Source organism: Anolis sagrei, chromosome 5, assembly GCF_037176765.1.
Source record: "Anolis sagrei isolate rAnoSag1 chromosome 5, rAnoSag1.mat, whole genome shotgun sequence".
Classification (NCBI taxonomy): Eukaryota; Metazoa; Chordata; class Lepidosauria; order Squamata; family Dactyloidae; genus Anolis; species Anolis sagrei.
The window spans coordinates 58,158,704-58,181,566 of record NC_090025.1 but is presented as its reverse complement, the minus strand read 5'-3'; the positions used below and the strand labels follow the sequence as shown (position 1 = coordinate 58,181,566).

General features: G+C 38.5%; 1 protein-coding gene across 1 annotated transcript; it reads right to left on the bottom strand.

Moving 5' to 3' along the window:
- Positions 1 to 429: 429 nt before the first annotated feature.
- ANXA10 (annexin A10) lies at positions 430 to 22,229 on the bottom strand. Its single transcript, XM_060776191.2, has 11 exons — positions 22,153 to 22,229; positions 19,937 to 20,031; positions 13,015 to 13,128; positions 11,064 to 11,154; positions 8,729 to 8,808; positions 7,903 to 7,956; positions 7,728 to 7,821; positions 7,144 to 7,239; positions 6,013 to 6,071; positions 2,416 to 2,538; positions 430 to 837 (listed from the first exon to the last, which is right to left on the bottom strand). Exons 1-11 carry the CDS (start codon positions 22,190 to 22,192, stop codon positions 769 to 771), a joined length of 915 nt encoding a protein of 304 aa, XP_060632174.1. The 5' UTR covers positions 22,193 to 22,229; the 3' UTR covers positions 430 to 768.
- Positions 22,230 to 22,863: the final 634 nt, after the last annotated feature.

The window sequence follows — 22,863 nt, the reverse complement described above, 5'->3', positions numbered from 1 at the left end:
AAGTTTCAGACTGCATATCATGGCAGAATAGATGAGGCCACAGTCGAACAAGCTCTAGTTTCCGCCCTTGCCATTAATAATTGCTTGTCGTGACATCCAAATACAGCAATTATGGGCAAAATCAAATACTATATAACGTTAAGCATGTAATCACGCTTTAATAGTACACACTGAAGTTATAAAAGAGGATGAAATTAGGTGTTGAGTATTTGTAGCTACACTTTGGAATAGAAAAACATGTTATTTTAAAATTGTGTATCAAATTATATAAACTTTTTCTAGTGGAAAGCTATTCTGTTAAACATCCATTTATGACTATACAAATGGTAGGATATCAATAAATGTGCCGTATCCCAGTTGAAAATACTTACAATTTTACTTCTGTATTTCATATCAATCGAACTGTAAAAGTTTCTACTTATTCAAATGCTGACATGCTGCAACTTGACAAATGAGTCAAATTATGTTGGAACAATATGTCAGGCTAAAAAAGATGTTGGAAATAATACAGCAAATAATATCATTCACTTGTCTTATCAATGGAGATGAAAAAAAATCCTTAATCAGAAAATGGAAAGGGTGTTTGTAAGTGCAGTGGCTTGTGAGAATCTGTGTATCTTTCTTTAAAGAAAGAAAGCAAATTTAACAAATCAGACTGATGAATTTTTTTGTCCATAGAGAAATAATTTGCACAGATTAGATTTCTATAATTAAAACGTTTCCAGACTGTAACGGCTTCTTCTAATCTCCAACACTGTCATTTTCTCTTTAATAATCTTGAACGTCACCACCGCAGATGGCAAGTAGGGCTGTCTCATAATGTCCAGAGGAAAAATGCTACAAAGTAAATAACAATGAGACATTGTAAAGACCTTGTTTTATTTCATGTAGGATTTTTCTAGGGTTGTGATGTGAGCATGCAAAGAGGACAAACTTTGCATGCATGGGTCTAGGGTGAATCTACGCGGTAAAATTAATGCAGTTCGACACCACTTTAGCTGCAATGGCTCCAATGCTGTGGAATCCTAGGGACTGTAGTTTTATAAGCCTTCTCTGCCAAAGAATGCATGTGTCTCATGAAACAAATACAACTCCCATATTCCATAGCGTCGAGCTATGCAACTAAGGTGGTGTCGAACTGCATTAATTCTACAGTGTAGATCAGGTATGGGCAAACCCAGGCCCAGGGGATGGATGTGACCTCTTGGGTTCTTTTCTCAGCCCCTCTCTCACCATCCTATCCTTCCTTCTCTCTTTCCTTCCTCCTTCTCTCTCTCCATTCCTTATCTCCCTCTTTCTCTCTCCCTTCTTCCCTTTTTCCTCCTTCCTTCCTTCCTTCCTTCCTTCCTTCCTTCCTTCCTTCCTTCCCTTTTGTCTTTCCTCCCTCTCTCCATTCCCTTCCACCCTTCCTTCCTTCTATTAATCCATCCTCCCTCCCTCCCTTCCTTCCTTTTTTTCCTTCCTCCTTTTCTCCTTGGGGATGTTTAGCTGGGAGAAGAAAAGAGAGGGGACATGAGAACCATGTTCCAATATTTTAAAGGGTGTCCCATTGAGGAGGAGGGGGAAATTGACTTTCTGCTGCTCTAGAGACAAGAGAGCAACGGTTTCACATGGCAGGGAAAGAGATTCAACTGAAAAGATTAGGAAGAACTTCCTGAGAGTTAGAACTGTTGGAGAGTGGCATAGGCTGCCTGGGAGTGTGGCGGAGTCTCCTTCTATGGAAGCTTTACTGCAGAGGCTGTCTACCAGGAGTGCTTTGGTTGTGCCTTCTTGAATGGCAAGGGGTTGGACTGGATGGCCCTTGGAGGTATCTTCCAGCTCTAGGATTCTAGGATTCTATATCAGGAGTAGGCAATACAGGGTCTAATGGTCTAACTTTTTCTCTCCCATCCACCATCTCATGCTGATGAAGGCTAACGCTTTTGGGATCTAAAAATTTCTTATGTTTCCTTACTTTCTGCCTCCAAAAGAGAAAAGTAAGGGGAGGAACAGGCAGGGGGTGGACTTGGGAAGAACCCCCTACCGGCCCACCCACCCCATTCCGGCCCGCCATGCAGCCCCCAAGTTAGAAAGTTTGCCCATGACTGGTGTAGATGCACCACATACACTGAAGTGGAAGGCATGACAGTTAAGGAAACTTATTATGAAATATTATCTACTGAATTGAAATGGTACAAGATGCAATAAAGTGTCAGGCCCTTCAACCACCAATCCTCTTTTGTTTTCCAAGAATATGAGTGCAAAACTTTTTTTTTAAAAAAAGAAGTCTCTATTCAATTTAGAATCCATTGTTGCCTGTTTTCTTGAAAGTTAAGGATATATTAAGATTAGAATAGTTGCTGTCTGTTTCTGAACGGTGAAATATACACAAATATACACAGCCGGTTATAAACTAAACATATTCTGCAAACTTACTTTGATATCATGGAACAGTGATTTTCCATATCTCTCTTTATACCGTTGTCTGATAGTCATCAGGTCAATTTCACTTCTGGCAACCAGAATCCTTATAACTGTTTTATTATGAAATCCTAAATCCTGGAAAAAGATAAAAACACTTAAACGTGGTAGATTTTTGTTGTCTCCATAGTATTTTGTCCTAAATAATAAATCAGGATGAACTGTCATGAAAATAAATGATGAGTCAAATTGCATTTTATTTTTTACTGCACAGAAATAATGTACAGTGTACATTAGAGTCCATGCTGAAGGCCCCTTCTACACTGCAATATAAAATCCAAATTATCTGTTTTGGACAGTATAATCCAGGCCCCTTCCACACATCTGAATACAATCCCACATTTTCTGCTTTGAACTGGAATATATGGCAGTGTGGGTTCAAATAACCCAGATCAAAGCAGAAATTGTGGGATTTTCATCCTTGATATTTTGGGTTGTATGGCTGTGTGGAAGGGCCCTTAGTTCAAACTGGATAATGTGGATTATTTGATTTGATAATCTGAATTATATGGCAATGTAGATGGGCCACAAACAAAAGTAATATAATTTTCTCTGTTGCATTTCTTACTTCAGAGGCAATGACTTATTCTCATTTTAGAGATTATCAATAAAACATTGGATTACGGCAGCTAGGATGAAGGGTGTAATTAAAATAAAGATTATAATTCTGCTTGCAAAAGGTTTAGTAGATACAATTTAATTAGCTACGTAATAATTTTGTATAGCTGGATATTTTGAATGGATGTCCTTTCAAGTCACTTGTGTCAATCTATGTTAACACCATGAATTTTGTGAGATTTTCTGATATTTTAGTACTAGTAATTCTAAATATAAATTTGGATTTCATTGCCTGCCTGTGGAACAATGGTGACATCTAGTGGACAGAATTTTATGAACAATATTTAATTGACAATAGTATAAAAACACTTAATAGCTCTTCTGCGTGATCTTCTAAAAATGGCAAGAATTTATCAGCTATTGCTGATGGGATTTTTCTTCAAGAAATAACAACAGGCATTAGAATTTTTCCAAATATATATTTTTACAGGAAAAATGAATAATATAGTAACTTCATACATGGTTGTATTGTAAACACTTCTGTAACTAAGGATTTTCCACTGCTTTGACTGCTGTGGCTCAATGCTAGTTTTACAAGCTTTTAATCTTTTCTACCAGAGAAACCATTTCTGTTCCTATTTCAAATTTTGCGCAGCCTGGATTCAAGGTTGGAAGCAAGTCACCTTGGGGAAAGACTCAGCGCCCAAACACGAATCAAGAAACATGAAAAGCACTGCAGACTATAGCAGAGCACCTGATGAACCAACCTGGACATAGCATATGATCTGAGAACACAGAAATGCTGGACCACTCTAACAACTACCATGCCAGACTATACACAGAAGCCATTGAAATCTTCAAGCATGTGGACAATTTCAACAGAAAAGAGGATACCATTAAAATGAACAACATCTGGCTACCAGTATTAAAAATACTCCAAAATCAGGACAGTAAATAAAGAACAACAGTCAAAAAACAGGAGAATTCCAGACAAGACCAGCTAACACCTGGTCGGGGCCAGCTAACACCTCCCAACAAAGGCACCAATCATTCAGACTTTCAAGCTACAAGGCCATTAAATGCTAATCAAGGCGGCCAATTGCAACATTCAAACTTGCCTCAAGCAGTCAATAGTTTTTCTTTCATCCTGGAGATTCCACAGATATATAAACCCCACTTGCCTAGTTTCCAACAGTCCTCTTAATATCTGAGGATGCCTGACATAGATGTGGGCAAAACATCAGGAGAGAATGCTTCTGGGACATGGCCATACAGCCCGGAAAACTCACAGCAACCAAGTGATTCCAGCCATAAAAGCCTTTGACAACACCAAAAAGTCTTGATTTGACAGACTAGAATCATGTGAGTGGGTTAACTGATAAAGTTTGAAGTCCTTCTTCTGTATGATTTTTCCCATCCTAAAGGTGTCTGATTTAGAAATGTACAGGAATAGAAGAGGCACATCTGTCTATTCGAAGAAACTTTGGTCTTAGAAACATGTTTGTGCCATCTAATTGACAAAGCTGAACTTCCTTGGTTAGTGTGTTTTAGTTGTCAAATTTTATAGAATTTTCTAAGGCAGAAGTGAATTTCTTAAGGTTTTCTTAGGCAAGGCGTGCTCACAGGTGGTTTTGGCAGTTCCTTTCCCTAAAATATAGCCTATAACACCTGGTATTTTTGGTGTCCCATCCAAATATTAACCAGGATTCACCTTGTTTAGATTCCAAGATCAGACAAAATCTCAGGTTGTTACTTAGGCTTGCTATCCTGTAAAGGTGAAATGCAATGTCTTAGACCCCTTCAAACTGCCCCTATATGCCAGGATCTGATACCAGATTATCTGCTTTAAACTGGATTATATGAGGCCCCACTGCCAGAAAACCTGGGATAAGCAGATAATTTGGGATCATATCCTGGGATATAGGGACAGTGTGGAAGAGCTCTTTCCAGAGGGGAACAGAGACTAAACTACAGTTCTGGGACCATTTAGCAAATATAGCCAGCGACCTGGCAGATGCACAACAGTCCTATTGCATATGTTGCGTTTTGGAACACGTCATACGAAGGTAACCCCAGATGCAGAACTGTAAATTTCCTGTGTTCTACCTCTTTGCAAACAATAGCATGATTGCATATCATGGAAGTAACATAGCTCCACACTGAAGACTGATGTAGGGATGAAAGGCAGTGTAGATCCAGCCTATGATGTTTTTGGATTACAGATCAATTCTATGGCATGGTAGTCTATAACTTGAATTTTCACATTTGTACACCAGAGGGCTCAATGCTCAGTGCTATGGAACTTATTTAGAACAGTTATTTTCAGTGAAATACTAAATATTTGTGTTCATGTTAGGTGTAGAGATACTCAGTGCCCTTCCAAACAGGCCCTATATCCCAGGATCTGATGCCAGGCTTTCTGCTTTAAACTGGATTATATGAATCCGCACTATCAGATAATCTGGGATAAAGAGAAAACCTGGAATCAGATCCTGGGATATAGGACCTGTCTGGAAGGGCCCTCTGTCCATGATATTATCAGTGTAGAGGACTTTATAATAGAACATCAACTATATGAAATTTGAAATATTGGATAGGAAGAATATCTAATCATTCCGTCATTTTCTCTCCCCCCCTCCTATTATAATTATAATTATAATTATTATTAACAACAACAAGAATAATATTTTTCTTACCCTATTTAACAGTCAAAAAGACTTCAATCCAAAGCAGAATTGGTAGTAAGCAAATATCTCTCTGTACATCTGGCAAACTGAGCAATTTGCAAAAAGATAGGTCGCATTGCCTTTCTCGGATCATTATATTAATTAGATTGTTTGGGATTCGTAATTGACATAATCACAATATAAATCCCTAAAGCTAGCGAGCAGCACTTTTAAAATGAGGATTATAACCCCTTTATAGAGGAGAACTGGGCCATTTAACAAACAAAAGGATAGTAAAAACGTACTTTCAGATTATGTAAATACTCACATGAATTGCAGTGTAAAGTCTATAAGCAAAATAGGCAGCTTTGTCTCTAACACACAGAACTAAAGGGAGAAATCGGATAAAGACATTACAATTTTCAAAACATTTCTGTCACAATTACAAGTATGTAATTATACTTCTTTCTAGCCTTTGCTCTAGCTGTTAGAGCATAAACAAAATACGAATAGACACCATCTACATGCCGTATAATGCAGTTAGAAATGCACTGAACTGCATTATATGGGACTCCACTGACCATACAATGTAGTTTCAGACGGGATTATATGGCAGTGTAAATAGGGCCCTAGTTGAAGAATTCTAAATTCCATTTTTTACCGTGAAAGGTAAGATGCTAGAATTTCTTCACCCCTGGTAGAATCTGCTTTGTAATGTTTTCCTTTCCAATCTAGTAATTGGGTAAAAAGCATTATTCCTTAGCTAGAACCAGAAATTCCAAAGGCTATTGATACTGCATTGGATTTTCAACCTCAGTTTCATTAACTACATTAGACATGCATGGAAGTTCTCAGAAGCATGATTTGCCTATGTTTAATGTATGTCTAACCAATATTATCTGACATAAGAAATATGATATACAGAGAATAACAGTGCATTCTCAAAATGAAGTCCCATAGCATTCAAAGGTGAGTGTGCATAGGAGTACATCTGAAAATACTTAAAACTATCTAAAGCAGGAATGGGCAAACTTTGGCCGTCCAGATGTTTTGGACTTCAGCTCCCACAATTCCTAACAGCCTTCTGGCTGTTAGGAGTTGTGATAGTTGAAGTCTAAAACATTTGGACGGCCAAAGTTTATCCATGTCTGATCTAGAGGATGGAAAACAACTAGGCATCTAAAAACATTGCCAATAGTTTCAAGGAGAGATCTAGGCTCAGATCTAAGTGGACACAGAGAATTTTAAGCAATGATAACTATAAAACAGAAGGCAGAAGAGCGAAAAACCCCATGTTATATACAACTGTAGTTCACAAAACAATTTGTAATGCTGTTTCAGAAGTACAAATAGCTTTTCTAATTAGAAAACTGTTTCTCTATTTTTTTCTATGTATGACAATGTTATATTAATAAACATGCAACAGTATAATGTATTCTAATTATGAATATTTTGTTACCTATTGCTAGCAGTAATTCCTGAAAGTATCCATCATAACATTCATTGATGGCATCTACTATGTCTTGTCCAGAGATATTCTGAAATTCCTGAAAAACTTAAGAAAACATATCTGTGGTTGATGAGCAGGCACCTTTTTGTCAATTAATTTGAACACATTGAATTAATATAAATGTTACTGTTCCAAGTATAATTTTACATTTGAGATACAGCACAATATCCACTGGCTACAAAATCCATATTGTCAAAGCATAGAATTTGGCTATCACAATTTACCAAACTAATCAAAGAATATTAATTACACCGGGTATAGGATTGTACTTATAGTATGCAACTGGATCGCAGTATTAGTTATTGTACCGGTTGTTAGCTCATGTTTCTATAAGCAATACGTAGACAACTGAGATCCAATTTGGTCAAAATGAGATCTCAATGTTAAACTAAGTTACCGTGAGCAGCCCTTGAGTTCTGGTACCATTAGCATTCACACATGTAATATTTTGTTCTTAGGCGAGCACTGTATCATCTCTTCCCATTACATGCTCATTTAGTTAAGTCTGGAATGAAGTTATGAAAATAAGTTACCCATCCACAACTGCTGGTAGCTTTTGTTGCACAAAATCATCTGCAGCATGTTTTTGTGTTCTCCAGTCTTTTGCTGGCATGCTTCCCATAAGACCTAGATCATTAGAAGGATAATGATGTGTGAGATGGTACTCCAGCAAACAAGTTTTCAAAGAGATTTTAAATTTGCTCATACCATTGCATCCTGAGCAGCCATAGCAGGATCTGCATATCCTTCTTGTCTGGTTCCCTGAAAGACGTGAATGCATATGGTGCAAAGTAAGAGTCTGTGATTATTGTCACACAAATATATCACAATGTTTGCCATGGAACCCCATCTATCTAAATTCACATCCATGGTAGCTTCTCATAGCTATTCAGCTGAATGAACAGTGCAACCCACATGAACACAGCTACTCTTTAATATTGCTAATGCCTTCTGAAGTTAGACCACAGATACTCCTGTCCTCCTATTACACATGTACTTAGGCATCATCTCACTGACCGCTTAGGTCAGTATGATGGTGGATCAGCTCACAGGTTGATTGATATACAGCACATGGAGACTTATCCAGCTTAGCCTGGGAAAATCCACTTAAATTCTAAGCTTTGCTGATTAATCACAATTCTATAGTCTCACATTCTCTGATCATATTGGAGGAGAAGTGGTGAGTATAAAGGATCAATATATCTATACTGCTAGATTGTGGTTCGGAAATATTTGGGCTTGCAATCTTCATTTTCCTCCTAAACACAAGTCCTCCATTTTTTGCTTGACTTCCTTATTCTCACCTCTCAATGATTTATCATTGAATCCTAATAATCAGACTATAGTTAGTGTCTCGCTATCAGCTCAGAATTAGAAACCAGTCTTAAGCTATGGTTTCCAATTGATGCTTGAATGGCATTGTAAGTTCAGGAGCAATATTTCCTATTCTGTCTTCCAGAATTAACGTATTAACCCTGGTCAATTTAAAGAGCCCAAAATTACAACAGAAATGTTTATATTTAAAACAAAATACCTGAGCAAGGTTCATAAGTGTATCTCTAAAATGCCCAGAGGTCTCGGAATAAATGTCTTGAAGAAGGTCATTTTGGTATTCTAGGAAAATACACAAAAGCAGTTATTAACATAATTTAATGCATCAGCTGCAACTATTGTGAAATGACTGTGTATTCTATAATATGCAGTAGAATCTTTTCTAACACAAATGAGTTATTTTTTAGGGGGAACAACATATATAATTAAGTCGTTGAAGAATGCAAGGGTGGACCTCTTGTGTCATTCCATTTGCTGATTGCCTATGTCTCTCACGAAGCTTAGAAAGAAGATTCAGTGGTCAATTTGTGTTCCATTCCACATTAGGATTTGTTTCTTACTCAGGATATTGAAAAGCCACATTTAGTGGACCCTTATTAGTACAGCGGGTTAAAACGTCAGCTACAGAAAATCTTGCTGACAAGATGGTCAGCAGTTCAAGCTGCGGGTGGGGTGAGCTCCCGCCATCAACCTTAGCTCTTCTGCTTACCTAGCAGTTCAAAAACAGAATGTAAGTCGATAAATAGACACTAGGCCTGGGCGGTTTCGTTCGTTAATTTTGTAATTCGTTAAATATTCGTTAATTTTAGCAATTACAAAACAATTACAAAACTTATTTTTAAACCCGGAAGTGTTTTTAAATATCGAAACGGCAGGCGCCAAAAATTTTTGTATTTCCGTCCATTTTGGAAATACGTAAAATGGCCGCCTGGCGATGCTTGCTGGGAGCTCTCCTCTCTCGGCGCCGGCTGAGCAAGCGAGCGAGAGGGCAAGCGAGAGGGGCGAGCGGCGAGTGAGAGGGGTGAGCGGCGAGCGAGAGGGGCGAGCGAGAGGGGCGAGCGAGAGGGGCGAGCGGCGAGCGAGAGGGCGAGCGGCGAGCGAGAGGGGCGAGCGGCGAGCGAGAGGGGCGAGCGGCGAGCGAGCGGCGAGCGAGAGGGCCCGCCAGAGTGAGTGTCTGTCTTCCCTCCTTAATAATAATTTTAATTTCTCCTCCCTATTCTACTAAATTAATAATTAAATTAAAAAATATTTAAAAAATATTGAAAAAAAAGGGCGCCATCTTTACAAAATGTTTTGTAAATATTAACGAAATTTCGTTAATACCGAACTTTTTTAAGGGAAAATTTTGTAATTATTTTAAATATCGAAACAAAAAAAACCCCCAATTACAAATCGATTTTAGAAACAAATTTTTGCGTTGTTACCCAGGCCTAATAGACACCACTTTTGCAGGGAGGTAAAAGGCGCCTCTGAAGACATGCCAGCAAGACATCCATGGACAACAGTATCCTCAGACGTGGAAAATGAAACAACAGCACCTCCCCATGGCTGAGTCGAGGCACAGCCTCCAGATGCCATAAATGAATAAAAGAGAAAAGCGTTGCCTCTGTCTAGGTACTGTTTGTCTTTGTTAATTTATATAATGACATTGAATGTTTGCCATAAATTTATTCTGTAATTTGCTCTGAGCCTCCTCGGGGAGATAGTGTGGAATATAAATAAATAAATTATTATTATTATTATTATTATTATTATTATTATTATTATTATTTACTGCCATGGTTCCATTAGTTTGCAGAGGTATTAGATGAAATAAAATCCCATTATGCATTGTGGGGTCGGGTAGCCAATACTTTTTTTTTGTTCATTTGCAGCATTTTCTTTCCCCTAAATCTACTCTGGAGCACACAGGAGAGGAAGGGGCAATCCATTCCATTGTCAATGGTTGTTTAATTGACAGACAGACATCATTGTCTTGATCATTTTTGTAGAACACACTTTCCTTAAGAAGTCTATTAGGGGTGTTACTACTCTTTGCAGCTCAAGGAATCCAATATTTTTTCCCAACCTATTCCTCTGAAATAGACCTCTAAATTCTCTCAGAGTACAGACACATTTGGGAGTGTATGCACACGATAGACTTACAGCACAATGCTTTGAATGTTTAAAAGTAAGACCAACTGTGTTCAATAGAGCATGCTCTCTGATGAGTGTATAGAGGCTTACAGCTTTAGTAATAACGACTCCTTCTCAAGTAATTATGAGCACTGTAGAGGGACTAGGTAAAAGTCCTATGCCAATATCTCATCAGGCAGTGATTTCTAGGATTCAACAGAAGCAACCCTAATAAATGATCTAAAACAAAATTTGGAGATACTCAATTTTTGGGCTGCAGTGGTTGGCAATTCTGCATGTTCTCCAAAAACGAAATTTCTGGTCTAATATACAAAACATTAAAGGTATAAATATGTTTTTACAGCCTGTTCTAGATTATAGTTGCTAATGTGTACTTTGTGGAGAAAAATAATTATAGTTACGCATGAGGTAGGCCTCTTTCATCTGGAAGATCTCTCCATTTGATCTTGAGGCTAATATGTCAATTAGGCAGTTTTCATCTGTGCCTGCTCCCTAGAGAGGAGGAGAAAAAGATTGCTGATATAGACAGTGGTTTCAAATGCAATTAATTCATATTTAGAATAAGCAGAGTAAACTAGAGCTTATAAAACCATTTCATAGCAGTAGCTTTTCAAGTTTTTTATTATTTTCTGGGAAGTAGCGATTTTATCTCTTTTGCTTTAGGACTGCATTGATCACTGCGTATCAGACTGCCTAAGCCTATGTCAGCTTATCAGCATGTTTACATTTAAGTGTACAAGTACTTCTTTTGATGAAACAAGATAGAAAATAATGCAGCCTCTTAGCTAATATTAATTGGATTTCTAGAAAGAAGTAAAATAACAACAAATCACTGTTATGTACATATGATTCAAAACTGTGCTACTATGTTCATATTGTAATCCCGTACACCTTTACTTGAGAATAAATGTTAGAAATAGCAACCTTCTCAAGCCTCCACTAGTTATTTGTAATGTATATAATTCGGATTGCTTACCGTATTGTATATCTATTGGCATGCAATTTTACCTTAACTCTTTGGTTTGGGAGGGGATGCAGACCATGTGATCAGAACTGGGATTGTTCAGGACCCAGACTACATTTCTAGAAACTGTTTGCTTTGAGTCGCCAGCAGGAACAGTATGCTTTAGACTTCAGTAGGAACAGTATGCTTAAAGACCCAATTGGACTTTCAGACTAAACAGAGACTTTGGACTTTGAATTGCTGATTTTAAGAGAAACTACTTCAAATCTATTTGTAACTGGATTAATATGCAAAGCACCTGTATGGTGAATACATGAAGTTTGTGAGTATACCAATAATGTAACTTTTAAAAAAGTCTGCGTTTTTGTCTCTTGAGAGCATGATTCAAAGGCAAATATATTTAAAGGGAGTAGATGTTTTTGGCCAACTAAAACACTTCTGAAACTCTGCTATATGTGTGTGTTTTGTGCATTGGCATATCTTTGTCCCTAACAGTTCAAAGTCATACCTAGGTATATCAGTTTAACAGCTGAGAAACCTAATTGCCTTGCATGAATGCCATTTTCCAAAAAGGTTTTGACTTTAATAGGTCATGCTTTTACTAAGAGAGTATGCCATCATTTTTCAAAAGGTTGTGTCCTCTAACAAAGTCATACCTTTCCAAAGATCATACAGTCTCCAAAAGGTTATGGAGATTTCCATTTTCCAAGATAATCTATGTCACAGAAACATGACATGTTGTGTAGTCATATGCATATTTGCTTTCTGAGCAAATATGCATATGACTACACAACATAACCTCTAAAATATTAGGCAATTTATTAATAATATAAAATTGTAGTACGTTTAGAATTAATTTCAGTATTGATGTGTGTACTAGAGATATATGCTACATGATACATGTGTCAAATCTGAGATGACACATAATGTCTACATTCACCAATTATCAGTACATTTTATGATTTACTTAATATGGATATGATTTTTTTCCAATACCATTCAAATTTCAGTAGTATAGATCTGCCCAGTATTTGGGCTGAAGCCAACACCTCAGTAAATTAATGAAAAAGGCATCATTTTTCTGTAGTTTAATAAAGACCACCAAAATAATGGCTTTAAATTTTTTCATTTAAATCCTGAAGCAAATGGAGAAAATAGGAGTGTTTATGGTGCTGCCAAAATTTTCAACTATTCTTTGACCCACAATAGCAGCACTGATGGATGGTTGTGGCAAATGGAACAATAGATGCTTCAAAATATATGACAAGTAGGACATATATTTCCTATCCCATGGTTAAAATTGCAATGCCACACTTTGATTTGATTGCGCCTGTTGCATTTTGTGTTGAAAAAAGTGCAATGCTACAGTTTAATGGCTGAACAAATACCTTCATAGCATGCCAGAGCTCATGAGCATCGTAAGTGGCAGGTGGATACATCAGACCAACCATGACTTCTTTGAAGTGATGTGAGAGACTCTCTTTCAGGTCCATAAGCAAATCCTTAGAATGAGAAAGTTAGCATTATGGCTGCAATCAACTTGTACACAGTATTGCTGACCTCTGAAGGTAAATATATTGAACACAATTCTTACAAAATGCTTGAATTCAACGCACATCATACTAATCTCTGGGGAATGTTCCCAAGAAAATATAGTCATCCTGAAGTTATCAAATGGTCTTTTCTACTACATTATCACCAAAGAGTACCGAAGTTGTCAAGCTTATGACTAGAGCAGTGGTTCTCAACCTGTGGGTCCCCAGGTGTTTTGGCTGACAACTCCCAGAAATTCCAGCCAGTTTACCAGCTGTTAAGATTTCTGGGAGCTGAAGGCCAAAACATCTGTGGACCCACAGGTTGAGAACCACTGGACTAGAGGGATTAGGCTTCAAAATCCAACTTAACTATGAAATCTTGGGTTAGCCTCTGTCTCTCTCAAATAAATTTATTATTTCGATATTAGGGTAAAAAGCATTCATTACAAGTATATCACATTGGCTTTCTTGAATAATAATAATGCAATAAATAAAAGAACAAAAGGTAGAGAATGTAAGTGTTGTACTATTACATTGAGTGAAATACTATTACATGATACTCCCAGAACTGCCAAAATGCACAGGGTGCCACCCATAGCCCCTTAAGGATACGTAACTAACATATTTACCCACATGATTCGGTATACACAGTATTAGAAAATATTGTTTTTTTTTAAAAAAAATACAAGTGATTTACCTGTAACCAATTGAATTTATCTGTATTTGACTTCTGAAGTGGAGTAAAATTCTAATTGATTTTAAGATTCTGGTGCTTAAGTGATTTGAAGCAGGTTATGGGATCACAGACTTTCTTCCCACATGCATATTGTATCTCTTCCAACCATAAATCATCATATGCTATTGTGGTTATACTAACCATGATTGCTTTTGAGCAGGTTTTGCAATCAATTTCAAATGTCTCTAGCTGATGTAAAATATTTATAATACTCTACATTTAGCAAGGAAGCATAATTAAAAATAGTATAGAGATGGACAGGGGACCACAGATAATGAGAACTGGAAGCTAAAGCATTGGCCTCTGTGACCTCTTCTTAATCATGACTGTAGCTCTAGTAATCTTGCTAATTTCAGTGATGTTGATCTCATTTGTTGTGTATGCTTGTTTAGTACATTGTCCCATACATTGCTATAGACTCAAAAGTCTTGCACAAAATTAATGCACCAAAAATAGAGCTGGAAGAAAAGGAAAAGCCAATGGAGGGGAATCAATGTGGGGACTATAAATATGAATAATACATTATGATCATGTGAAAAATCGGAGCCCCCAATGGTACAATGGGTTAAAGCCTTGTGCCAGCAGGACTGAAGACCAACAGGTCGCAGGTTCGAATCCAGGGAGAGTGCAGATGAGCTCCCTCTGTCAGCTCCATCTTGATATGCGGGGGCATGAGAGAAGCCTCCCACAAAGAAGGTAAAACATTAAAACATCCAGGTGTCCCCTAGGCAACGTCCTTGCAGACAGTGAATTCTCTCACATCAGAAGTGACTTGCAGTTTCTCAAGTCACCCCTGACATGGGAAAAATAAATGTGAAAAATACATTGTTGTTGTGTGCCTTTGTTTCCAACATGTGGTCACCCTATTGTGGGATTTTCTTGGCAAGATTTGTTCAGAGGAGGTTTTGTCTTTGTCTTCCGAAGCTGAAAATATGACTTGTCCAAGGTCCACAGTGGATTTCTATGGCTGAGCAGGGATTTGAATTCTTGTCTCCAGACTTAAGTGTTCAATCCTCAAAAAACTATACCACCCTGCCTTTATGTGAAAAAGATACATATACAGGCAGTCCCCAAGTTACGAGCAAGATAGGTTCTGTATGTTTGTCCTAAGCTGAATTTTTTTGTAAGTCGGAACATGTACATTTTTAAGGGTAACTCTAGCCACACACACACACACACACACACACATGGAGTGAGAGAGAGAGATGGATATAACTTTGTGTAGCATACCCTGTGAAGTTTGTTTTGCTTTCTGTGCTCTGTTCAGAAGAGTTAACCTTACTTTCTGTCCCTGTGATAATTGGATTTTGAAAATTGTGGCTTATTGTGGATACTAGGATTGGTGAGAAACTGCCGCTTGAGAATTCCCCCCCCCCCCCATGATAACTTTCAGGGCTGAATTTCCCTTCCTAGGGGCAGATTTCTCACACTTACTGTTGTCTTATCCCCATACTTAACTGTGAGTCATCTGTAAGTCGGATGTTTGTAACTTGAGGGCTGCCTGTATGCATATATTTTGTGTGTGCGTGTGTGCATGAGAGAAGAAGCAAAATGATCAATACATAGATAGAATTTTCAGCTCTGAGATTTTGATTTAATTTTCAAATAGTCACAATATACATCTCAAGTCTCATTATCTAGCTTTCACCATGAAAACAATGAGAATCATAAATGTTAGGTTTCATGTAACCTGTTTATGATAGAACCCAAAATATGAAAATGAGAATTTGAGGGCTTTTTTTTCTTATCTGAACTCAAATCCAGTTTTCCTCAAATCTAATTCAGAGTTTTTTTGTGGGCTTCTATGGGCATTAGGGCCTACTATACAAATAATTGTTATGGGCCCTGTATAGATCAGAGTTTGGGCGAACTTCCTATATACTTTTTGCTGCTACTAAGGTAACAATATTAATCACATATTGGAGCACAGATGGTGAACCTATCACTCTTGATGGAGAACCTATCACTCTCATCCACTCTGGACAGCCCATGTTGGTTGGGTTGATGGAGTCCAAAATTTGAAGAGCTATAGGTTCTTCATTGGTATCTTAAGGGTATGAACTGTGATGGCACACCTGAGCCTTTGGGAAAAAATATAGTGTCTGACTTTACTCAGGTGCTATCTATATAACTGCTGTTAAGACTGAGACCCTTAACACTCAGAGGCACTTTAGGCAAGGTGAAAAGATAACCAAAATGATTTTACTGAAAACAAGATGAATAAAGGATTAACTCCACCCAGGGCTATTATAAGGTAACTTAAAACAGTACATTACAAAAGTAGCCTTTGCAGGCTGCAGTCATTTCTCTGGAGTCTTCTGCCTCAGGTGCAAAGCGATGGTTTGCCAGCTGTTGCTTATAAACTGTCTCAATCTTCTTTCTTCTGAAGTTTAAGCTGGCCAAAAGCTTCTGTTGTCACTGGGACTACTGGTATAAGAATACTGCTGAATGCAGGTGCTAAGGATGCTAGTTTTTGTTATTGCTTGGGCCTAGGGTTATCAGACAATACCCAAACCACTGTTCTCTGTAGCTCTGCTGCAGAAAAAGGAGGAGTCCAGCAAAGGAACTCTATACAGGCAACCAACTGAGGCTGGCCTCTAGGGGTTTTATGCTCCATGCAAAACTAATACAAAGGAGGGTTTGTACACTATTGGGAAAACCTATAAACAGGGGAACTGACGCAGAGGAGAGGAAAAGGCAGATCTAAGACTTCACATGAACCGCTGCAATCACTGCCCTAGGTATTTTTAAAACTTTAACACCCTCCCCCCTCCCCGTTTAAATCAGAGATATGCAGTTGAAGCAAGTTCCATAATTTCCATCACTGTTTGCCTGGGATGATGGGAACTGTCAGCCAAAAAAATAAAAAAAATAAAAAACATTTGGAGAGCCACAGTTGCCAGCATTTGTATATATTGTCTCTCTCTCTCTCTCTCTCTCTCTCTTTTTTGCAAAGCTTGGAAAATCACTTTTTTGAAGCTATATATTTTCAGCCATCACTGCAGACTGTAGTACCCAAAAGTAACTTTTTTGACTGTTTCAACAAATGGTTTCTCGCTCAGAAGTCAGTTTTCAAAGATAAATATTTTTTTTTACTGGATTGGGATTTGTATTCTCCTTTTTAACTAGCATTTGTTTTGCTTTGATCATCAATTCAAGGCCTGGATTTTGATTGACTGAATCCAAACACAAGGGGATGTTTTCTCCAGTGCAACTTGAATTTAAGTGCTTCTTTGTGAATTGTGTATGATTACTTTCATTACCAAGGGATCTAGCAATAAAGAGGCAGTATAAACTATAAATGAAATATAGCACATATAATGCAAAAGCTGCTCTCAGAAGGCAAATAATTAAAGGTAACCACAAGCCTTGTGAATATAATTAACATAGCAGACAGTGCAGCAATGAGGAAAGAGACATACAAATTAAAAATGAATTTATGTTGAAAAAACAATATGTAATCTTTGCTGAATGCACATTAGATACATTTGACAGCCACCAAATCACACATGGAATAGAAATTAATCCATTAAGACATTTGCAGCTGACAGCATGCCTGTAGGAGAACTGATTAATAATAGAAATGGAGACTAATTAAAAATTACCCCTTCCAATTGAAAATAGAGTATGGAGAAGAGAAGTGAAAAAAAAAAGACAGAAGATGACTCTGAGTTGTCATTGCTAAAATTTTCTTGTGGTTTTGGTGATGAGAAATCAACATAATGAAATGTAAGAAGATAGCTTAGAGAGCTTTATCTGGATGTCTAAACCACAGGATGACCTGATGATATTTTGATTAAAATATAGGCTTCTGATTTGTTTCCCCCTCCCCATGTAATTATTTTGCAATTAGAAATTCATTCTAATGTCAGATTTATCAATTATTCCTTATGACTAGCCTTCCTTGTTTTAGAAATAGTAGTGGTAATACTGATTGGCTTTATTATTCTTTTTCAGTAATATGTGCAAATACTAGTTTGGTTTGTGCAAGTACTAGTCTTCAAAAACTGAATTGAATCAGAGGAAAAAATAAATGCAATCTTAGTGGGTTTTTTTTTGTTGTTTTGTCAGGAGTGACTTGAGAAACTGCAAGTCACTTCTGATGTGAGAGAATTGGCCGTCTGCAAGGACGTTGCCCAGGGGACACCCAGATGATTTTGATGTTTTTATCATCCTTGTGGGAGGCTTCTCTCATGTCCCCGCATGAGGAGCTGGAGCTGATAGAGGGAGCTCATCGGCCTCTCCCCGGATTCAAACCTGCGACCTTCAGTCCTGCCGGCACAGGGGTTTAACCCACTGCGCCACTGCAGTGGTATTAAAGTGGTATTTAAAGTGCAATAACAATATCACAGAGCACTTTCCCACTCGTTGTAAAAACAAGCACAATAGTAGTATTCCCTTTATCTCCTGTTGGTAGGTTTCTAATGGATATCCAGTTAGAGACTTGTGGAAAGGAGTGCTGAACTAAATAGGCATTTGGTATGGTTCAACTGTGCTGTTTCTAAGTTCCTAAGAAGGTTAGACGGAAAGCTTTGGATCACCTAAAGGACTTTTTTTAAAAAAATCTATAGTTTATGGTTCATTCAAGTTACCATGGCTCATAAAAATAAGCCTTGTAATGGATCAAAGGAAAAGATCAAAGTAAGAAGAAAATCGAGTAAGGGACTTGTCAGTTCTTAAACATGAGACTGCCTACAGGTATTCTTGAACCATTCAGAAACACGGTTATGAAATAAGTAACTGTACTTCTGAATTAAGCCAACTAGTCAAAAGACAATATTGCTGAATTCTCCAGAAGACAGTAAGATCCTGTATCAGCAGAGGATACAGGATATCTAAAACCATGGATAATAGTGAACTCTATATTTTTACTGTTCTTGGGCCAGAAGCATACCAATGGAGGGCCAAGAGATGCCTGAAAACACTTCCAGGGGAAAATGTTTTGGGGGGTCTGGGTAATTAAAAACATAGATGGTGAATCTGTGGATAAAAGGGTTAGTACGGGCAAGGGTGAAATCTTAATAACCTAGGTTGCTATGAGTTTTCTGGGCTGTATGGCTATGTTCCAGAAGCATTCTCTACTGACATTTCACCCACATCTATGGCAGGCATCCTCAGAGTTTGTGAGGTATATTGGAAACTAAGCAAAGGAGGTTTATATATCTGTGGAAGGTCCAGGGTGGGAGAAAGAACTCTTGTCTGTTTGAAGCAAGTGTGAATGTTGCCATTGGCCAGCTTGATTAGCATTGAATAACCTTGCAGCTTCAAAGCCTGCCTGGTGGAATCCTTTGTTGGGAGGTGTTAGCTGGCTCTGATTTTGTTTATTTTCATGGTTTCCTCCTTTCTGTTGAAATTGTCTACATGCTTGTGGATTTCAGTGGTTTTGTGTATAGTCTGACATGGTGGTTGTTAGAGTGGTCCAGCACTTCTATGTTCTCAAAAAAATATGCTGTGTCCAGATTGGTTCATCAGGTGCTCTGCTATGACTGACTTCTCAGGTTGAACTAGTCTGTAGTGCCTTTCATGGTCCTTGATTCGTGTTTGGGCAATGCTGCATTTGATGGTCCCTATGTAGACTTGCCCACAGCTGCATGGTATACGGTAGACTCCTGCAGAAATGAGAGGATACCTCTCGTGCTTTGCTGAATGTAACATTTGTTGGATTTGTTGGATCTGCGAACCCCACCTCCTCCAAGGTGAAGTGAACCACCTAAATAAACAGGGCTCTACAGGCCAATGGATACTCCACCTCAGACATCAAAAGAGCTGCAAGGCCAAGAACAAGCCATGAAAGTAAAGTAAAAGTGTTCTTACCATACATCAAGGGAACCACTGGCCGCATAGGGAAGCTGATGAAGAAACACAACCTACAAACCGTCTACAGACTCACTAAGAAAAACAAATGCTACTTTCAGCAAAGGACAAGAGGGCAAAACGTCAGGAGAGAATGCTTCTGGAACATGGCCATACAGCCCGGAAAACTCACAGCAACCCAGTGATTCTGACCATGAAAGCCTTCGACAACACATAATAACCTACCTTGCCATACATATTCCTGTAAGCCTCAGCAATCATGAGTCTTTGTGCATTGCAGCGCTGTGTTAGAATGTCAATCAGCACATCTTTATTGCACTCTTCAAGAGAAAGCAAAAAAAGAAAAAGAAAAAAAAGAAGGTAAGATTAGAGAGCAGTTTCTTGTTGCTGTTGTTAGAGGCACTGGTCAGTGATTGCAGTGCTTTATTTCATTTCCTGTAAGGAAAAAATAACCCATGAATGTTCCATTGGCATTTTCAAACTCTGATGGAAATTAGAGTACTTATGTGCCTTTGACATACTGCTGTGCTCTTGACAAATAGCATTATCAGATGCATTGCTGTACCTCTCAAGGGCAATGGACATGAACGCATGGAGAGAAGTGATAATGGCTTTCTCTGAACAAGCGCTAGTCGTCATGTAAAGATTTATATCGGACTCTTGTTTGTGGTGTTTACATCCTTCAAATGCTGATTAAATCTTTATTTTAATGTCACTGACCTCCATTTTTTATGCCTACTTACCATTTGACTACTGATTGAGACTGCATATACATGTGTACCAAGCCTGTGTGTAATAAATCGAAGAGGTTGCCTTTTTTAATGTGCTGTTCCCTTTGCGCTAGCTTCTCAAATAATGGTTCAGGCTTCCGCAGCCAGTGTTTTAACAAAGGCTTACAAGAGGAGATTATAATTAACTCCCAGAATTATAATTTTGTCTCTGGGAATTGTTCTGCATTTTAGGGAATTTGAGAAGGGTCTTTGGCTATTTACTGGGTTTATAACATGCTTCTCTAAAAGAAGAAGACCATTTATGTGCATTGCCTGAGAACAGTTGTCTTTCACTACTGATCTTTCATTCCAGGTATCACAGCTTGCAGTAGGGGCCCCCGGTGGCACACTGGGTTAAACCTTTGTGCCGGCAGGACTGAAGACTGACAGGATGCAGGTTCGAATCCAGCGAGAGCATGGATGAGCTTCCTCTATCAGCTCCAGCTCCACATGCGGAGACATGAGAGAAGCCTCCCACACGGATGGTAAAAACATCAAAACATCCAGGCGGGAACGTCCTTGCAGATGGCCAATTCTCTCACACCAGAAGTGCCTTGCAGTTTCTCAAGTCGCTCTTGACATGAAAAAAAAACTTGCTGTGAAACTGTATTTGTCAAGGGCCAGAAATTTTGGCTGACAGTCATAGGAAGTTAGAATGAAAGACAGCTCTCTACAAAATAAGTTTATGTAGGGACCTCATCACATTTACTTTTTTAGCATCCTAGGATACTAAAGAGACAGTCCAGTAATGGATGGGCACACTGCCAATCACACAATGTTGCTGGACTTCCTGTTGAAGCCCTGCCCGCAGCTGAAGTGGAAGCGCAATAGGACGCTTCTCTCCTAACAAGGGAAGTCTCACAATGCTTCCCCTGTATGATGGGAGAAGTAGCACCGTTCGGGAGCAGTGTGTGGGGTGAAAGAGTCACTCTGCATCCCTGCCTTTTCGGCAAGGAGGCTGGTGAAACGGTACAGGGGGGAGGGAGCCCATGTGGTTGTCAATCAAATAAAATCAACATGGAACAGGTTTTCTGAAGGTTGAAAACCAGTAATTGTAATGGTTTCTACTGAATCCTGGACATGGAGATGCAAATGCTGAGCTTCTCTTGGCTCCATTTTGCATTTCAGATTTCAACTATGAAAGGGATTCTAAAGTTTGTGGCAGCACGGTCTTTTATATAAAAATGCTGGTTGATGAAGTAATATAACAAAATTATTATAATTTCACCTTTGAAAGCTCTCATGTATAATATTCAAATTACTTCAGGGCTGGGGATATATATATATATATATATATATATATATATATATATATATATATAAACTCGAACCACAGATAAAAATATGCTATATCTTTGGAATGGCAGACCTGATATTATTTTAATATAGTTTTGGTCACTTTTGGGAAGTTTTAGCTAAATAAATAAATAAAGCACAAATTAAGGCTATTTGTTTTCTTTGAAAATAGGTGCTGAACAAAAATCATTTCTATAAAAGATCTGATTCTGTAGATCTTGGTCATGGTTACCTATTGGGCAACCTTGAGCAAGTCAGACTCCCAGAGGAAGGCAAAGCCAGTTCCACTTTGAACAATATTGCGAGAAAATCCTTTGCCTTAGGGTAAACATACTTGAAGGCATACAATAACAACGATAGCAACAATAGACATACCCATTCCTTGTAGAGCTCCTCCTAACATCTGGGCATCCATGACAGGGTCAAAACTGGGAGCTGGGAAGATTGTTCCCTGAAACTGTTGAGAGAAAGGGGCCATTGTTAGTCTTTTTCATAAGGTGGGTAAAATTTAAGAAATATATCTCTGACCACGACTTGAGCCTTACTGATCAGTCATTGCCTGCAGTGCTGCCAACCTGGAAAAAGGGGCACTCAGGGAAAGGAGAGGGTGATTTCTCCTCTTCCCTTCTCTCATTCCCTTATCACTCCATCACCTTGGTCAACGTCATTGCAGGTGACTGCCAAACAATAGGACCCATGTAGTAAGTAGAGACTGCTGTGTCTCAAGCCAGTTCCACACAGGCTTTTTACCCATGCCCAATCATACACCTCCACCCAAAACCCATACATTTTGGGGGGAAGGGGGGAACGTCTGGAGGGCACCTAGACACTAAACAAACCCCCCAGAAAAGCCCTAAAATTAAAAATTACTCACCTGGCCGCAATGAAACTGCTGTTGGAATCCTCCTGGCATGTCATTTCTACACAGCAGGAGGACTCTGACAGCAGTTTCATGGTGGCTAGGTGAGTAATTTTTGATTTTTAGGTCTTTTGCAGAGGGTTTTGGGAAGGAGTCGGTGTTGTCTTGGGTTTTCAGGGCTCTAGCAGCTCGGAAATCCTGAGGCAGCTGTGTGGATTGGGCCCCAG